We start from the raw sequence: 17500 nt of genomic DNA, 5'->3' as shown, positions 1-17500 counted from the left end.
CAGAACACCTGCTCATATCAACCTGTCTAATCAAAGACTCAGAGCACCTGCTCATATCAACCTGTCTAATCAGAGACTCAGAGCACCTGCTCATATCAACCTGTCTAATCAGAGACTCAGAGCACCTGCTCATATCAACCTGTCTAATCAGAGACTCAGAGCACCTGCTCATATCAACCTGTCTGATCAGAGACTCAGAGCACCTGCTCATATCAACCTGTCTAATCAGAGACTCAGAGCACCTGCTCATATCAACCTGTCTGATCAGAGACTCAGAGCACCTGCTCATATCAACCTGTCTAATCAGAGACTCAGAACACCTGCTCATATCAACCTGTCTGATCAGAGACTCAGAGCACCTGCTCATATCAACCTGTCTAATCAAAGACTCAGAACACCTGCTCATATCAACCTGTCTAATCAAAGACTCAGAACACCTGCTCCTATCAACCTGTCTAATCAAAGACTCAGAACACCTGCTCATATCAACCTGTCTAATTAGAGACTCAGAGCACCTGCTCATATCAACCTGTCTGATCAGAGACTCAGAGCACCTGCTCATATCAACCTGTCTAATTAGAGACTCAGAGCACCTGCTCATATCAACCTGTCTGATCAGAGACTCAGATTCAGATTCAGGTTTATTTGTCATATGTATAAATACAAGTATGAATACAATGAAAATTGTTTTGCTCGGAGCATTCTCAGTCTTACATACACAGTACATAGACAACATCTATAGTGCAAAGAAACCCTGTGTGAAGGAAGCGGTGCCTTTGATGAGTTTATTTAATTGGGCTATATATGAACTAGAGAAACAATGTTAAATCCCAGGTAAATTCATTGCAAGGCTGGCCTCCTGGTGGCGCTATAACAGGGCAATGTGAAAAGGGGGGCAATTCTTCCTGGGCCTAGTGGGAATATGCGTGGAAAGTTTCACGGAAATTGCACACTGCGTTCATGTGGTTTGTATTGTGTTGCTTCTCGTGCACATCCGGACGGACGGACGGACGGACATAACACACAGACACGGTCAAATGTAGAGCGGCTGCACCGCTAAAAACAAAACACAAAGGAAGTGCAAGTGAATGACCATACAGTGCAAAACAGTTCAGGGTCAGCTGTTCAGCAGCCTGACCGCCTGGGGGAAGAAACTGTTACTGAGACGGGTTGGTGTGAGATTTGATGCTCTGGTAGCGTTTTTTTGGAAGGGAGTTGTTTGAACAGGGTGTTTGTGGGATGGCTGGTGTCTTTAATGATGTTGTGGGCTTTTTGTCATACAACGAGTGGTGTAGATGTTACGGAGACTGGGTAGTTCTGTGCTACCGATGATTTTAGCTGCTGTTTTAACGGTCCTCCTGAGCGGTCGTGTTACCGTACCACACTGTGATACAGCCAGTTAAGACACTTTCGATTATACATCGATTAAAGTTCACTAGTCCTTTTGTACTTAAAGGACAACTTTGTTTTTTTACAACCAAGGTTTCATGTTTTAGATTGTAATAAAAGTAAATAAAAATAGAGTGTTAAAACATTTTAATGTACTGCTTTCTATAGTTTTAGCAATTTTTGCGATATTTTTTACAGTGGGCGGGGGCATTCTGTCCGGTGGCTAAATATGTATTTTTTTTACACAATAACCCGGTGTTTTCTTGATTATTATTTACAGTAGCTCTTCTAGCCCCCAATAACTCACAGCTGGCCATCAAAGACCACAGGACCTTTTTTATTGTGTAAAAAATGCATATTTAGCCACCGGACAGAATGCAGAAACTATAGAAAGCAGTAAATGAAAAGAAAAATGACACTCATCTTTAATTTACTTTAATTAAACTAAACTAAAATATAAACCTTGGTTGTAAAAAAACAAAGTTGTCCTTTAAGCCAAATTTTTTAAGGCGCCTCAGAAAGTACAGTCGCTGCTGCGCCTTCTCGAGGATGTACTCGGTATTGAGTAACCATGTGAATGTGTCTGTGATGTGTATGCCCAGGAATTTAAAGTCATCAACTATGTCGACAGATGACCCTTTGATGGAAATGGGGGTGTGGATACCTTTGGACTTCCTAAAGTCTACAATGATTTCTCTGGTCTTATTGGTGTTAAGTGAGAGGTTGTTGTTATCGCGCCATAGAGTTAGATCTTCTATCTCCCTCCTATAGGCCCTCTCATCACCGTCGGTTATTAAACCGATCACTGTGGTATCATCCGCAAATGTAATTATGCTGTTATTCCCACATCTGGCGACACAATCAAAGGATAAACAAACTGTACAACAGAGGACCGAGGCAGCAGCCTTGGGGCACACCGGTTCTGGTGAGAATTGTGGATGAGCATCTCTCTCCTATGCGTACACACTGGGGCCTGCCTGTCAGAAAATCAAATAGCCATTAATTACAGATGGAGCTGCCCACACCAAGGCCACTGAGTTTCAACACTAATTTAGATGGTACAATAGTGTTGAATGCGGAACTATAGTCTATGAACAGTAGTCTGACATAAGAGTTTTTCTTTTCAAGGTGTACCAGGGCAGTGTGTAAAGCAAGAGAGATTGCGTCGTCCACAGATCTATTTGAACAGTAAGCGAACTGTAATGGATCAATGCTAGCAGGAATGATGCTCTTGATATAAGAAATAACAAATCTCTCCAGGCATTTCATGAGAACAGAAGTCAGAGCAACAGGTCTATAATCGTTGAGACAGGTAACAGGTTTTTTCTTGGCGATGGGCACAATTACTGTTTTTTTTAAAACATAATGGCACCACACACAATGACAGGGACAGGTTAAATATGTCGGTATAGACCCATGACAGCTGGTTATAGCATGTCTTAAGGACACGAGAGGCTGTTCCATCTGGCCCTGCGGCTTTATGAGCCTTAACTTTTTTGAACTCTTTACTCACAGTCCTCTGCGTCACCTGTAGGTCCACCGCCTCAGGTGAGCTCTGCTCCGTTGTATCCGAGTCCATGTTGTGAGCCTCGAAGCGGGCAAAAAACGTTATTCAGCTCGTCCGGTAAAGACGCAGAGGTGTCAGTGATTGAGCCTGACTTGGGTTTATAGCCCGTAACTGCCTGCAGTCCGCTCCACATTCGCCGCGAGTCACAACCGCTGTAGTTGTGTTCCAATTTGTCCCTGTACTGTCCCTTCGCAGCTTTGATAGCCTTTCTCAGTTCGTGCCTGGATCGTTTGTAGCGTTCATCGTCCCCGGATTTGAAAGCGATGGTGCGCTCCCCCAGTTTAATGCGTATATCATTGTTCATCCATGGCTTCTGGTTGGGATAGGAGCGAACGGAACGTACCGGAATGCAGTTATCCACACAGAACTTGACGTAGCCGGTGACAGTATCAGCGTATTCGTCCAGACTCGTGGCAGAGTCCTTGAAAATGGTCCAATCTGTCGCGTCAAGGCAGCCCTGGAGTTTGGTAACGTGTCTTGTGGACCAGCACTGTACCGATCTCACTGTGGGCTGCTCACACTTCACTTTCTGCTTAAAGGCAGGGAGTAGAAGCACGGCCAGGTGGTTGGATTTCCCAAAGTGATTAAATGTATTTATGTAATGTGTGTGTATATATTTATATATGTATTTATCTTTATGTACAGGCGGTGGGAGAGCCTCCTCTGTTCCTGGCAGCGTCAGTATTCTATGTATTTATTTAATGTGTGTGTATATATTTATATATGTATTTATCTTTATGTACAGGCGGTGGGAGAGCCTCCTCTGTTCCTGGCAGCGTCAGTGTTCTATGCCATCAAAGACGGGGTCCTGGCAGCGCGCGAGGCCAGCGGCGTCTCTGGGCCGTTCAGACTGGACTCTCCCGCTACGCCCGAGAGGATACGCAACGCCTGTGTAGACCGCTTCACCAAGCTGGTACTGTCACCTTTCACCTCTGAACTCTGACCCTAACCGCTTCACCAAGCTGGTACTGTCACCTTTCACCTCTGAACTCTGACCCTAACCCTATACGGAGCGGAAATAAACCGAAAAAAACTAAGATCTACAAGCTCACAGATCTATGAGCTTGTAGATCTACAAGCTCACAGATCTTAGCTTGTAGATCGGCTATTTCTGGGCTAAAAAAATGAAACCAAAGTGTGTTTTTGTACATTTGAGCCTCTTTAAAGTTAATCAATCTGTCTGTCTGTCTGTCTGTCTGTCTGTCTGTCTGTCTGTCTGTGTAACTGTCTGCCTGTCTGTCTGTGTAACTGTCTGTCTGTCTGTCTGTCTGTCTGTCTGTCTGTCTGTCTGTCTGTCTGTCTGTCTGCCTGCCTGTCTGTCTATGTAACTGTCTGTCTGTCTGCCTGCCTGTCTGTCTGTCTGTCTGTCTGTCTGTCTGTCTGTCTGTCTGTCTGTCTGTCTGTCTGTCTGTCTGTCTGTGTAACTGTCTGTCTGTCTGTCTGTCTGTCTGTCTGTCTGTCTGTCTGTGTAACTGTCTGTCTGTGTAACTGTTTGCCTGTCTGTCTGTCTGTCTGTCTGTCTGTCTGTCTGTCTGTCTGTCTGTCTGCCTGTCTGTCTGTCTGTCTGCCTGCCTGTCTGTCTGTCTGTCTGTGTAACTGTCTGTCTGTCTGTCTGTCTGTCTGTCTGTCTGTCTGTCTGTCTGTCTGTCTGTCTGTCTGTGTAACTGTCTGTCTGCCTGTCTGTCTGTCTGTCTGTCTGTCTGTCTGTCTGTCTGTCTGTCTGTCTGTCTGTCTGTCTGTCTGTCTCAGTGTCCTCCTGCAGAACCCGGGTCTTACACCCCCTGGGCGGTCCAAGTCTAAGAGGTCATCCAATCACAGCGTTCCAGGGCAGTCCAAGTCTAAGAGGTCATCCAATCACAGCGTTCCTGGAATGAAAATGAAAAAATATTTATATTTTATTTGAAAAAAAAAGTAAAATTTTGAAAATCTTTCAAATGGTCCGTATGGCCCACTGTGAGTATATTTACTCAAATATACTTTATATTTACTCTAATTACATATACAGATCATACTGTATATTTACTCTAATTACATATATATCGTAACAGAGTATTTCTACACTGCAGTATTGATACTTTTACTTAAATAAGAATTTTGAGTACTTTTTCCACTACTGGACGCTAATGTAATAATTGTGATATATACAGGGTATCTGCACATTTATAAAGTTACAACTTAATGACTTATTAAGACCTTTAAATTCCTCTAAAATTATTTTTTATTCATTAATAAAGCCATTACTGTGATTACAAAAGTAATCAACAAGCTGTAGGTCAAACATTGCAAATAGTACCTAAGAAAGAGGCAGGAAAGAGGGGGGGTCCAGTGGCGTGCACAGACATTTTGAGGGGCAGGTGCTCAAGTAAATTATACTTTTTTTTGTTGACTTGGTCTGCTCTTTTTTCCCTCTACACCTATACCTCTTTGCCAAAAATAGCAGATCTACAAGCTCACAACGCCTCGCAGCGCGAGGCGTTGTGAGCTTGTAGATCTGCTATTTTTGGCTAAAGTTCTCCTCAGAAAAGGGATGCTAGGTTTCGAGTGGTTATGGTAAAAAAGAAAAATCATATCACATAAAGATTTGGCGGACCCCCTGTAGTAACTCTGAGGACCCCCTAGGGTCCCCGGACCCCCCTGTTGAAGACCCCTGCTGTAAACTGGAGAAAAAAGAAGGGCACTTCTGGTCAAGAGGGCAAAGGGCAGGTTGCTCTAGCACCACCTAGAGTCTATCTGTGCACGTCCCTGGGGGGGTCCCCAGGGGGGGTCCCCAGTTCTAATAATACATGTATTTATATTCAGTTTGATCACATTCACAGTGAATTATAAATGTTTGTTGTAAAATGACTCAAGTCTCTGGTTGGTTGGTTAGTAAATTAATCATGTTTTTACTGATTAGAATAAATGGTTAATTATTCATGTTTTACTCATTAGAATAAATGATTAATTGTTCATGTTTTACTCATTAGAATAAATGATTAATTATTCTTGTTTTACTCATTAGAACAAATGATTAATTATTCATGTTTTTACTCATTAGAATAAATGATTAATTATTCATGTTTTACTCATTAGAATAAATGATTAATTATTCATGTTTTACTCATTAGAATAAATTACTAATTCATGTTTTACTGATTAGAATAAAAGTTAAAATGAGAACAATTTCTACTGGACTCCGGTTTGTTCATAGCTGCAGTGAAACGGGGCCATCTAGTGTTGGAGGGCAGTACTGTCCAGTACTATCTATAACTATCATATTGTAATAGTTTTCATATATTCTTCTACATCCATGGTTCTCAAAGTGGGGTCCGGGGACCCCCAGGGGTACTTGAGGGGGTTCCAGGGGGTCCCCAGCTAAATGATGGACAGGAACCAAATGGACCCTTATGGGTCTGTAACTCTGAGAGTGTACAAATGGAACCAAATGGACCCTTATGGGTCTGTAACTCTGAGAGTGTACAAATGGAACCAAATGGACCCTAACGGGTCCATTTGGTTCAATTTGTACACTCTCAGAGTTACATTAACATTGATTTTACAATATGAATTGGGGTCCCAGAGATAGAAATGCCATTAAATGGGGGTCCGTAGCCCTAATGCATGTCAAACTGGGGGGTCCTTTGAAATTAAAATGGTTGAGAATCACTGCTAGAGCCGTAAAAATCTTCTCTTATGGGGGTCCTTGGCATATCTATTCAAATAGGGGTCCACGGGCTAATAAGTGTCAATTTGGGGGTCCTTGACATGAAAAAGTTTGAGAACCACTGTTCTATATTAGTTATAATATAGCTTCTATTATAATAGTTGTCATATATCTGCTATTAGTTCTCTTCTATTATATTATAATAGTTGTCATATATCTTTGATTGTAAGGTAATCTGCCTTATCAATAGTATGAGAAGCTACTGTACAATCACAGTAGCTCTCACTCTCGATAAAGCATTATGTTAATTCCAAATATTAACACCTCGGTCTACAGTCTTTCTATGCTTATGTGTTCACTAATGATTATTTGTCCTAGTGTCTATGCTGACCTGGTCTTGGCTAGACACCTGTCACTCCCCTTCTCAGCTCATGTGTGATTGGAGCCTGACACTATAAAGAGGAGCTGTAGCCAGCTCTCGGCTATTCCCCCCAGCACCCCAGCAGAGCACAAGAGTTTATTGGTTCCCTTGACTATTGTACTTTCTTTATTTCAGTTACGATGGGCTGATTGTAAGTGTTTTTAATGTTTGGTATGATTTTCGTTATTGGTTACTTTGTACTTTGTGTTTTGGTAGTTCATGGGAGTCTGATGAAAGGACACAATTGTAACTTTGATTAGAAATATAAATAAAGATTATTTATTTAACTGCTGTCCCTTCAGACTCAGTGATTTCATTTCCCATAGAGTGTGAGGACGTAGTCTTCTTCGTTTGCCACCTTCACCTTCTCGACGATGACAGGGAGTACTGCTTCTGCTTCGACAAAAGGACCCGCAGATTAACATGTATTTGTCCACAAACCCCCATCTGATAAGATTTGGTTTTAAATATACTTATTTTCAGGTTTGTGTGTGATTGTGTGCTAACAATGTGTGTTAACATAATTTATACACTAGTCTTGACTTTCTGTTCTGATTCAGATTACACAAACTAGGTATACCACCTGTTTGATGAATGTAACCGATATAGGGTGATGAGTTAAACAAAGGGGCTTTGAGGAATGTTCAGGATGATCTTATACAAGACCATAGATGTAATATAGTTGGATGATTACATGATAGGATTAGATGGCGGACAAGTTTCAAATAACTTGATCATTGAGAGACAAATCCTTTAAGGTGTGCATCTTTTTTGGAAGCATATATTCATTCTGTAGATTTATTATTCACTGTAACACCTAATACAAGGGCACAGAAATGTGGCAGTCATAGGGGTCTTAAACGTTTTCAGGCCAGGGACCCCCGTTGGGGGGTGGTACAGCATATATTGTATAATGCAGGGGTCTTCAACGTTTTCAGGCCAAGGACCCTCTAGCTGAGAGAGAGAGATGAAGCAGGGACCCCCTCTATATTGTATAGAATGGTGTTTCAGATATACTTTTGCTGCTCTTTTCTCCCTCTACACCTATAACTCTTTGCCAAAAATAGCAGATCTACAAGACAGTTGAAATGAAACAGTTTCATTTTAATTTCTTTTCTTTTCAGAATCAGAATTCTTATTGCGTGTATTATTCACCAAATATTAAGTATTATGTATCATGTAAGAACTAAGTGTAATATATGTATGTATGTATATATCTTATTACACAGCTACTTAATACATACATGAACATTGACCCAAAGTATGAACAAAACAAAGTATTTCCTTGCTTGTTGCTCACGGTAATGAAAATATTTCATAAGTGTTGCTGTCTGTCCGTCCAGAGCAACACTATCTATCTATCTATCTGTCTATCTGTCTATCTGTCTATCTGTCTATGTATCTATCTATCTATCTATCTATCTATCTATCTATCTATCTATCTATCTATCTATCTATCTATCTATCTATCTATAAGGTGCAGTTCCCCTCCTCAGCAGCAGGGGTCAGACTGACCAACATTGTGTTTCAGCAGATGACGTCACAGTAGCTGTGGTGTGTTTTTTTGCCTCAACATTTCATCTGTCAGGCTGTAACTCTATGTTGTTGTTGTATTAAATATTAAATATAATTAAATATGTTGTATATTGTTGTCAGGCTGTAACTCTATGATCAGGCTGTTTAAATCAATAAAGTCATTTAATATAAATTAATATAAATAAAACAGTAAGTCTATAATCACCTCTTCGCCTATTATTGCATAATCATAATAATCGTCATAATAATAATTGTCATGTTGAAAAATGTTCATATATTCTCAACATTTTGCTAAATAGTGTAAATAGCAGATCTACAAGCTCAAAACTGGTCACGATACATGTTTGAGCTTGTAGATCGACGATTTATACACTATTCACCTTTTCTTCATAAAGTTATTTAATGATGTAAATTAAGCCCTTTAGTTTATGACGTTATAAAAGACAGAAATATAGTTTTTATTCATAATGTAAAGACATTAATAATGATTAATTATATTATATTTATTATAAGTATTATAAATTAAACTCAAAGTAAAGCTGCCTGATGTTTAAATGTTATAACGGTGACAAAGCCCTTAATATTAATCGTATTGTCATATTTATTATAATTATGATAATTATATGATCACATTTATTATTCATTATATTATTATATATTCATTATAACGATTGTACATTTAATTCAAAGTCAGGATATGCCTGATGTTTAAAATAAAGGTAAAAATGTTCCCTATGTCGCCGTAGACGCTTCCCACAATGCACTCTGTTTTTTCCACCAAAATAAACGCAGGTTCGTTTGTTGTTTAACTCTATTTACCTTTTAACTTCATTATGTTTAATGTTTTACTATTAAACCCTTAACCCTTTATTTAGCTTTGAACTTCATTGTGTTTAATTAATGCGTCGCATTAAACACAATGAAGTTAAAGGCTAAATAATTGTGAGCTTGTAAATCGGCTATTTTCAAATCGTTAGGTATAAAATAGGGGCTGAAATGGTTAAACCAGTGGTTCTCAAACTTTTTCATGTCAAGGACCCCCAAATTGACACTTATTAGCCTGCGGACCCCCATTTGAAAAGATATACCAGGGACCCCCCATAAGAGAAGATTTTTAAGGCTCTAGCAGCGATTCTCAACCATTTTAATTTCAAGGACCCCCACAGTTTGACATGCATTAGGGCTACGGACCCCCATTTAATGGCATTTCTATCACTTGTACCCCAATTCACATTGTAAAATCAATGTTAATGTAACTCAGAGAGTGTACAAATGGAACCAAATGGACCCGTTAGGGTCCATTTGGTTCCATTTGTACACTCTCAGAGTTACAGACCCATAAGGGTCCATTTGGTTCCTGTCCATCATTTAGCTGGGGACCCCTGGAACCCCCTCAAGTACCCCTGGGGGTCCTCGGACCCCACTTTGAGAACCAATGGTGTAGAAACCAGCGCCATGTTGCGTCATCTCGTGTTTAATATTTTAATGATTAGAGTGATTTATTGACGACTTACACTTGTATTTACTCATGTTGTCCACACGAGGGCGACAAGGGCCGTTGAATATTTGAAATACTCCAGTAAAGTAAAAAAATATATAGTACTTGAGTAAATGTACTTAGTTACTTTACACCTCTGCTTTTATGTTATAGTGTTTTAACGAGTCTAACATTCATTAGAAGGACAATATCAGTCAAAATGTGGAATGCCCTACCAAAAGGAGTAAAGGAGTGTAAAACCCTACTCACTTTCAAAAATGCCCTAAAGATACACCTTCAGGAGGCTGCAATTTCAAAAATGGCCCCTGTCCAAGTCCTAACCCCTGATTCGGATGCTATCAATGCATTGAATGGGAGATTATCACGTTTTATCAGACCATTGAATGGGTGAAGTAGGCGACCTACTACCTACCCCGCGATTTATCAGACCATTCATTGGGTGTTATCAAGACATACTGACCTACCAACGGAGATGACTTAAATAGTTCAGTTTTGGTTTTGGTTTTGGTTGTTTTGGTTTCGGACCATGACGGAGGCGCGCAGTCTCAGGCGAGCTGGAGCCCCGCGGAAGGACCACCGAGGGAGCTAAAGCGACCGAGTTGCCGTCCTGAGCGGTGCGACGCTCGCCTGAGCCTACTCAGTGCCGTTGGAGTTATGTACCGATAGGCACAGAATGGTAAATATTGTTGTGGGGACTGCTCCGCCTCCAAAGTAGGTCAGTAGCTCCTGATTACGCCCAATGAATGGTCTGACAAATCGCGGGGTAGGTAGTAGGTCGCCTACTTCGCCCATTCAATGGTCTGATAAAACGTGATAATCTCCCATTCAATGCATTCAATCAATCAAACTCTACAAAATATGGACGAAGGAAACGGTGATGCCACCATCTTTCGGCCCGAAAAGCGACGGAAACAAATGCTATTATTTATCTACTGACTGACGACCCACCCTCGCTGGTGGGTCTTTGAAGTATTTGACAATGAGTACAAATGTAATAAAATCAAGTGTAAAGCCCGGTCAAATCCCCATTGTAATCAATGGCGTGGTAATTGTTCTACAGCCAACAGGGGGGAAATAGTGACACCTTCTAGGCCATTAATGAGAACCACAGTGCTGAAAAGCACTTCCTTATTGGCTTCATATCTAGCAGAGCTTCATTGCCACCTGGTTGTTATTACACAGTAAACTTAGCTTAAATAGCTGCGTTATAGCTACAAAACTAATAGACAAATCTCTGTGTTCTTTTCAGGCAAACCAGCCAATGAAATGCTTGACTGTGACACTGACTGGTCACCCACATTACACCTGGGACACACAGAAGTTAAGGCATCACTGTGCAACACTGAGCGGTCTATGCAGGAAGTGAACAACACTGCGTCCGTAGCATCTGCTCCACGGAGGCCAGAGGCGGATGAAGCCGTACCACAGCCTCCTTCAACGACTTCTCATGAATCTGATGATGCATCAGAGGTGGATGAGGCAGGGCCAGAGGTGGACAACACTGGAGAAGAGCAGGAATGCAATCCATGTAGCCTTGGCCGTGATGGCATTAACCGATTGTTGGAGGATTACAGGACGGTGAAGGAAAACCTCTCCCAAAAGCAATTCGATGAGCAGTACTTTAAAGACAACGATGAGAGAGTGAAGTACTACACTGGGCTTCCATCCTTTACTATGCTGATGATTGTGCTGGCAGGAGTGTGTCAATTCTTAAAGACTGACCGAAAGATGTCTAAGTTCCAAAAGCTTGTCTTAACTCTCATGCGACTGAGGCTGAATTGGCCAACCGTGCATCTTGCACACATGTTCTGCATAGACCCGACAACTGCGGCCATCACATTCAAAAACACCATAGATGTATTGTTTTTTTCAAAGATTCAAGAGTTCGTTTTTTGGCCAGAGAGAGAGGGCATTTACGAAAGCATGCCTCACCAATTTGAGGAGGCGATTGGAAAGCGATGTGCGCTTATTATTGACTGCTTTGAAATTGCTACAGAGAGTATATCCCACTTATTTCCACTACACAGCACACACGCACGCACCCAGAAATTTCTCATTGCCATTGCACCATTTGGAGCCATCACTTACGTTTCCAAAGGGTTTGCCGGTATTGCCGATGACATGACAGTGGCTGTAATCTGTGGTCTTCTCCCGAGACTACAGCAAGGAGACTTGGTGTTAGCGGATCGTGGATTTAACATCAAAGAGGGTGTAGGACTGATGTGTGCAGAAGTAACGGCCCCTAACACAAATGGACAATGTCATCTGGTTGATGTGGAGCAGACCGAGAAGATAACTCAACTCAGGATCCCTGTGCAGAAGCTTGTTGAAAATGTACGCAACAAGTTCACAATGCTAAGTCACACCATACCAGCGTGCTTTTGCTTCCCATGTGAAGGCGAGGACTGTACTTGGCTTGACAAGATTGTGCATGTTTGCTGTGCCATGACCCAAATGTGGCCATGTCATGATAGTATGCTTTCACGTCGTGAGAGCAATGAGAGTGTTGCGAGAGAAATAATCAACCAATCACAATAAGTCGCGTTGTGAGCTTGTAGATCTGCAATTTTCAAAAAATCTTGAAATACAATTTGGAATATTTTTTAAACATTCTAACAACACAAATATGGTACAGGGCTCCCTGGCACAAAACATTTTCAGATGGGGGTTACTTTATGCTCTTTAGATTGCTCAATAAACGACAGTGTACACATCGAAAAGCAACACAGCAGAAAACTGTGGCCCAAGTATTTCATTTTCCTGGCCCGAGTATTTCACAAATGTTGCAGTCGTTCAGAAAAAGTGTTTGTTCTAAGCTGGTCCACCGTGGCTCTCATAGACTCCAATGTATTCCACGGCCACAGTACGGACCCCTGGGGAAGCCTTGTAGAGAATATGGGGTTTAGGTGGCTAAAATGTCTACTTTAGACAGTTTTTGACAACTGGCATTGTTCAGTAAATACTCGCTCCTATCAGCTGTTTTTTTTTCATCATTTCTATTCATTATTTTAATGTTTTTTTTTTCTTAATATGTACACCGTATTACTACTTTGGACTCTTTTTCTAAATCTAGGCTAAAACCCCATCTTTTTTCCTTGCATTATGGTTCCCCCTAGTTTTATTCATTGCTATGACCACCTCTTCTTGCCCTGTGGTTTTTAACATGTTCTAAAAAAAAGTTTTTTTTGCTAACCTGTCATTTTTTCAGCTGTGCACTGCTTGAGCCGTGCACTGCCACATGATGATTGTTTGACCATGCATGTGGGCACATTTTACTATGTTTCTTTGCTACTGTGTTTTTTTTTGTTGTATGACCTGTTGTGAAGTGCACAGAGACCCCTTGGGGTGATGTTGCACTATAAATACAAAATAAACTGAACTGAAATAAACTGAACTGACAAAAATGTACTTCAATTATGGTGGTCTTTATTTATGTCCAGTTCAGTTCCAATGTAGTGTTTCTCAAACTCTTTCATGTCAAGGACCCCCAAATTGATATTTACCAGTAGCTTGTACGTGTGCTATTATAGTGCTGTTCAAGACAGTTGAAATGAAACAGTTTCATTTTAATTTATTTTCTTTTCAGAATCAGAATTCTTATTGCGTGTATTATTCACCAAATATTAAGTATTATGTATCATGTAAGAACTAAGTGTAATATATGTATGTATGTATATATCTTATTACACAGCTACTTAATACATACATGAACATTGACCCAAAGTATGAACAACACAAAGTATTTCCTTGCTTGTTGCTCACGGTAATGAAAATATTTCATAAGTGTTGCTGTCTGTCCGTCCAGAGCAACACTATCTATCTATCTATCTGTTTATCTGTCTATCTGTCTATCTGTCTATGTATCTATCTATCTATCTATCTATCTATCTATCTATCTATCTATCTATCTATCTATCTATCTATCTATCTATCTATCTATCTATCTATCTATCTATCTATAAGGTGCAGTTCCCCTCCTCAGCAGCAGGGGTCAGACTGACCAACATTGTGTTTCAGCAGATGACGTCACAGTGGCTGTGGTGTGTTTTTTTGCCTCGACATTTCATCTGTCAGGCTGTAACTCTATGTTGTTGTTGTATTAAATATTAAATATAATTAAATATGTTGTATATTGTTGTCAGGCTGTAACTCTATGATCAGGCTGTTTAAATCAATAAAGTCATTTAATATAAATTAATATAAATAAAACAGTAAGTCTATAATCACCTCTTCGCCTATTATTGCATAATCATAATAATCGTCATAATAATAATTGTCATGTTGAAAAATGTTCATATATTCTCAACATTTTGCTAAATAGTGTAAATAGCAGATCTACAAGCTCAAAACTGGTCACGATACATGTTTGAGCTTGTAGATCGACGATTTATACACTATTCACCTTTTCTTCATAAAGTTATTTAATGATGTAAATTAAGCCCTTTAGTTTATGACGTTATAAAAGACAGAAATATAGTTTTTATTCATAATGTAAAGACATTAATAATGATTAATTATATTATATTTATTATAAGTATTATAAATTAAACTCAAAGTAAAGCTGCCTGATGTTTAAATGTTATAACGGTGACAAAGCCCTTAATATTAATCGTATTGTCATATTTATTATAATTATGATAATTATATGATCACATTTATTATTCATTATATTATTATATATTCATTATAACGATTGTACATTTAATTCAAAGTCAGGATATGCCTGATGTTTAAAATAAAGGTAAAAATGTTCCCTATGTCGCCGTAGACGCTTCCCACAATGCACTCTGTTTTTTCCACCAAAATAAACACAGGTTCGTTTGTTGTTTAACTCTATTTACCTTTTAACTTCATTATGTTTAATGTTTTACTATTAAACCCTTAACCCTTTATTTAGCTTTGAACTTCATTGTGTTTAATTAATGCGTCACATTAAACACAATGAAGTTAAAGGCTAAATAATTGTGAGCTTGTAAATCGGCTATTTTCAAATCGTTAGGTATAAAATAGGGGCTGAAATGGTTAAACCAGTGGTTCTCAAACTTTTTCATGTCAAGGACCCCCAAATTGACACTTATTAGCCTGCGGACCCCCATTTGAAAAGATATACCAGGGACCCCCCATAAGAGAAGATTTTTAAGGCTCTAGCAGCGATTCTCAACCATTTTAATTTCAAGGACCCCCACAGTTTGACATGCATTAGGGCTACGGACCCCCATTTAATGGCATTTCTATCACTTGTACCCCAATTCACATTGTAAAATCAATGTTAATGTAACTCAGAGAGTGTACAAATGGAACCAAATGGACCCGTTAGGGTCCATTTGGTTCCATTTGTACACTCTCAGAGTTACAGACCCATAAGGGTCCATTTGGTTCCTGTCCATCATTTAGCTGGGGACCCCTGGAACCCCCTCAAGTACCCCTGGGGGTCCTCGGACCCCACTTTGAGAACCAATGGTGTAGAAACCAGCGCCATGTTGCGTCATCTCGTGTTTAATATTTTAATGATTAGAGTGATTTATTGACGACTTACACTTGTATTTACTCATGTTGTCCACACGAGGGCGACAAGGGCCGTTGAATATTTGAAATACTCCAGTAAAGTAAAAAAATATATAGTACTTGAGTAAATGTACTTAGTTACTTTACACCTCTGCTTTTATGTTATAGTGTTTTAACGAGTCTAACATTCATTAGAAGGACAATATCAGTCACTAGAAGCAGAGACGTGTGTTTTAATGAGTCTAACGTTCATTAGAAGGACAATATCAGTCACTAGAAGCAGAGATGTGTGTTTTAATGAGTCTAACATTCATTAGAAGGACAATATCAGTCACTAGAAGCAGAGACGTGTGTTTTAATGAGTCTAACGTTCATTAGAAGGACAATATCAGTCACTAGAAGCAGAGACGTGTGTTTTAATGAGTCTAACGTTCATTAGAAGGACAATATCAGTCACTAGAAGCAGAGACGTGTGTTTTAATGAGTCTAACGTTCATTAGAAGACAATATCAGTCACTAGAAGCAGAGATGTGTGTTTTAATGAGTCTAACATTCATTAGAAGGACAATATCAGTCACTAGAAGCAGAGACGTGCGTTTTAACGAGTCTAACGTTCATTAGAAGACAATATCAGTCACTAGAAGCAGAGACGTGCGTTTTAACGAGTCTAACGTTCATTAGAAGGACAATATCAGTCACTAGAAGCAGAGACGTGTGTTTTAATGAGTCTAACGTTCATTAGAAGGACAATATCAGTCACTAGAAGCAGAGACGTGTGTTTTAATGAGTCTAACGTTCATTAGAAGACAATATCAGTCACTAGAAGCAGAGACGTGTGTTTTAATGAGTCTAACATTCATTAGAAGGACAATATCAGTCACTAGAAGCAGAGACGTGTGTTTTAATGAGTCTAACATTCATTAGAAGGACAATATCATTCACTAGAAGCAGAGACGTGTGTTTTAATGAGTCTAACATTCATTAGAAGGACAATATCAGTCACTAGAAGCAGAGACGTGTGTTTTAATGAGTCTAACATTCATTAGAAGGACAATATCAGTCACTAGAAGCAGAGACGTGTGTTTTAATGAGTCTAACGTTCATTAGAAGGACAATATCAGTCACTAGAAGCAGAGACGTGTGTTTTAATGAATCTAAAATGGTTAAAATTAGTTTGAAGTTACAAAGGGTTTATAAAGGAAGGGGGTGTGTCTGATAAAATATGTAAATATCGCATCAATCAGTTTTAAAAAGTCTCTGAGGTGAAACAGAAGCCTGAGTAGATGTTAAAATAAACAAATCATCAGCTATTTGGAAAGATTCACCTCTAGTGTCTTTTAGCCACATTAGAGGTGAGGCAGAAATAATAATAATAATAATAATATAAATAAGAATAGTAATAATGATAATAATAATAATAATAATAATAATAATAATAATAATAATAATAATAATGTATTAGATCAGTGGTTTTCAACCTTTTTCGCGTCAAGGACCCCCAAATTGACACATATTAGCCCACGGACCCCCATTTGACAAAATATGCCAGGGACTCAACCATTTAGATTTCTTGAGGGTCCCAATCTACACTGTATCATCATTAATTAGTGTTCATGTAACTCTGAGAGTGTACAAATGGAACCAAATGGACCCGTTAGAGACATATAAGGGTCCATTTGGTTCCTAATTATTAATTTGGCTGGGGACCCCCTGGAACCCCCTCAAGGACCACTGGTGGTCCCCGGACCACTGGTTGAAAACCCCTGTATTAGATGACAGATTGTTATATAAGGCACAATGAAATGAAACAGAAAAAAGAGACATTAATCACTGATTCATATTTATTCATGTATCATGTTTATTTATTTATGTATGTATTATCTTTCAGATGTACAACTCAGCATGCCGGCTTCTGACCGCTGCACCCCCCCTGGGGATGGT

General features: G+C 39.5%; 3 protein-coding genes across 5 annotated transcripts in view; 2 read left to right on the top strand and 1 right to left on the bottom strand.

Annotated features, from left to right (window-relative positions):
• The window catches only part of xdh (xanthine dehydrogenase), a gene marked incomplete at its 5' end in the record, with an annotated part of 71530 nt that extends 66635 nt beyond the window's left edge, over nt 1–4895 (top strand). The window contains 2 exons of the mRNA XM_084051400.1: nt 3702–3869; nt 4706–4895. Coding sequence (XP_083907526.1) covers nt 3702–3869; nt 4706–4756 — 219 coding nt within the window. The 3' untranslated portion in view covers nt 4757–4895. The remainder of the gene's footprint in view (nt 1–3701; nt 3870–4705) is intronic.
• Nucleotides 1–17500, bottom strand: part of LOC311041025 (target of Nesh-SH3-like) — a gene marked incomplete at its 5' end in the record, with an annotated part of 759687 nt that overhangs the window by 506535 nt on the left and 235652 nt on the right. The window lies entirely within an intron of this gene.
• The window catches only part of zdbf2 (zinc finger, DBF-type containing 2), a 31345-nt gene continuing 31295 nt past the window's right edge, over nt 17451–17500 (top strand). For all 3 annotated transcript variants that reach the window (XM_084051332.1, XM_084051331.1, XM_084051330.1), the window contains exon 1: nt 17451–17498. In XM_084051332.1, coding sequence (XP_083907458.1) covers nt 17462–17498 — 37 coding nt within the window. In that variant the 5' untranslated portion in view covers nt 17451–17461. The remainder of the gene's footprint in view (nt 17499–17500) is intronic.

This window comes from Gymnoscopelus microlampas (assembly GCF_963454915.1).
Source record: "Gymnoscopelus microlampas genome assembly, chromosome: 24".
Taxonomy (NCBI): domain Eukaryota; kingdom Metazoa; phylum Chordata; class Actinopteri; order Myctophiformes; family Myctophidae; genus Gymnoscopelus; species Gymnoscopelus microlampas.
Note: the sequence above shows the minus strand (reverse complement) of the source record. Positions and strands in the feature narration are given on the sequence as shown.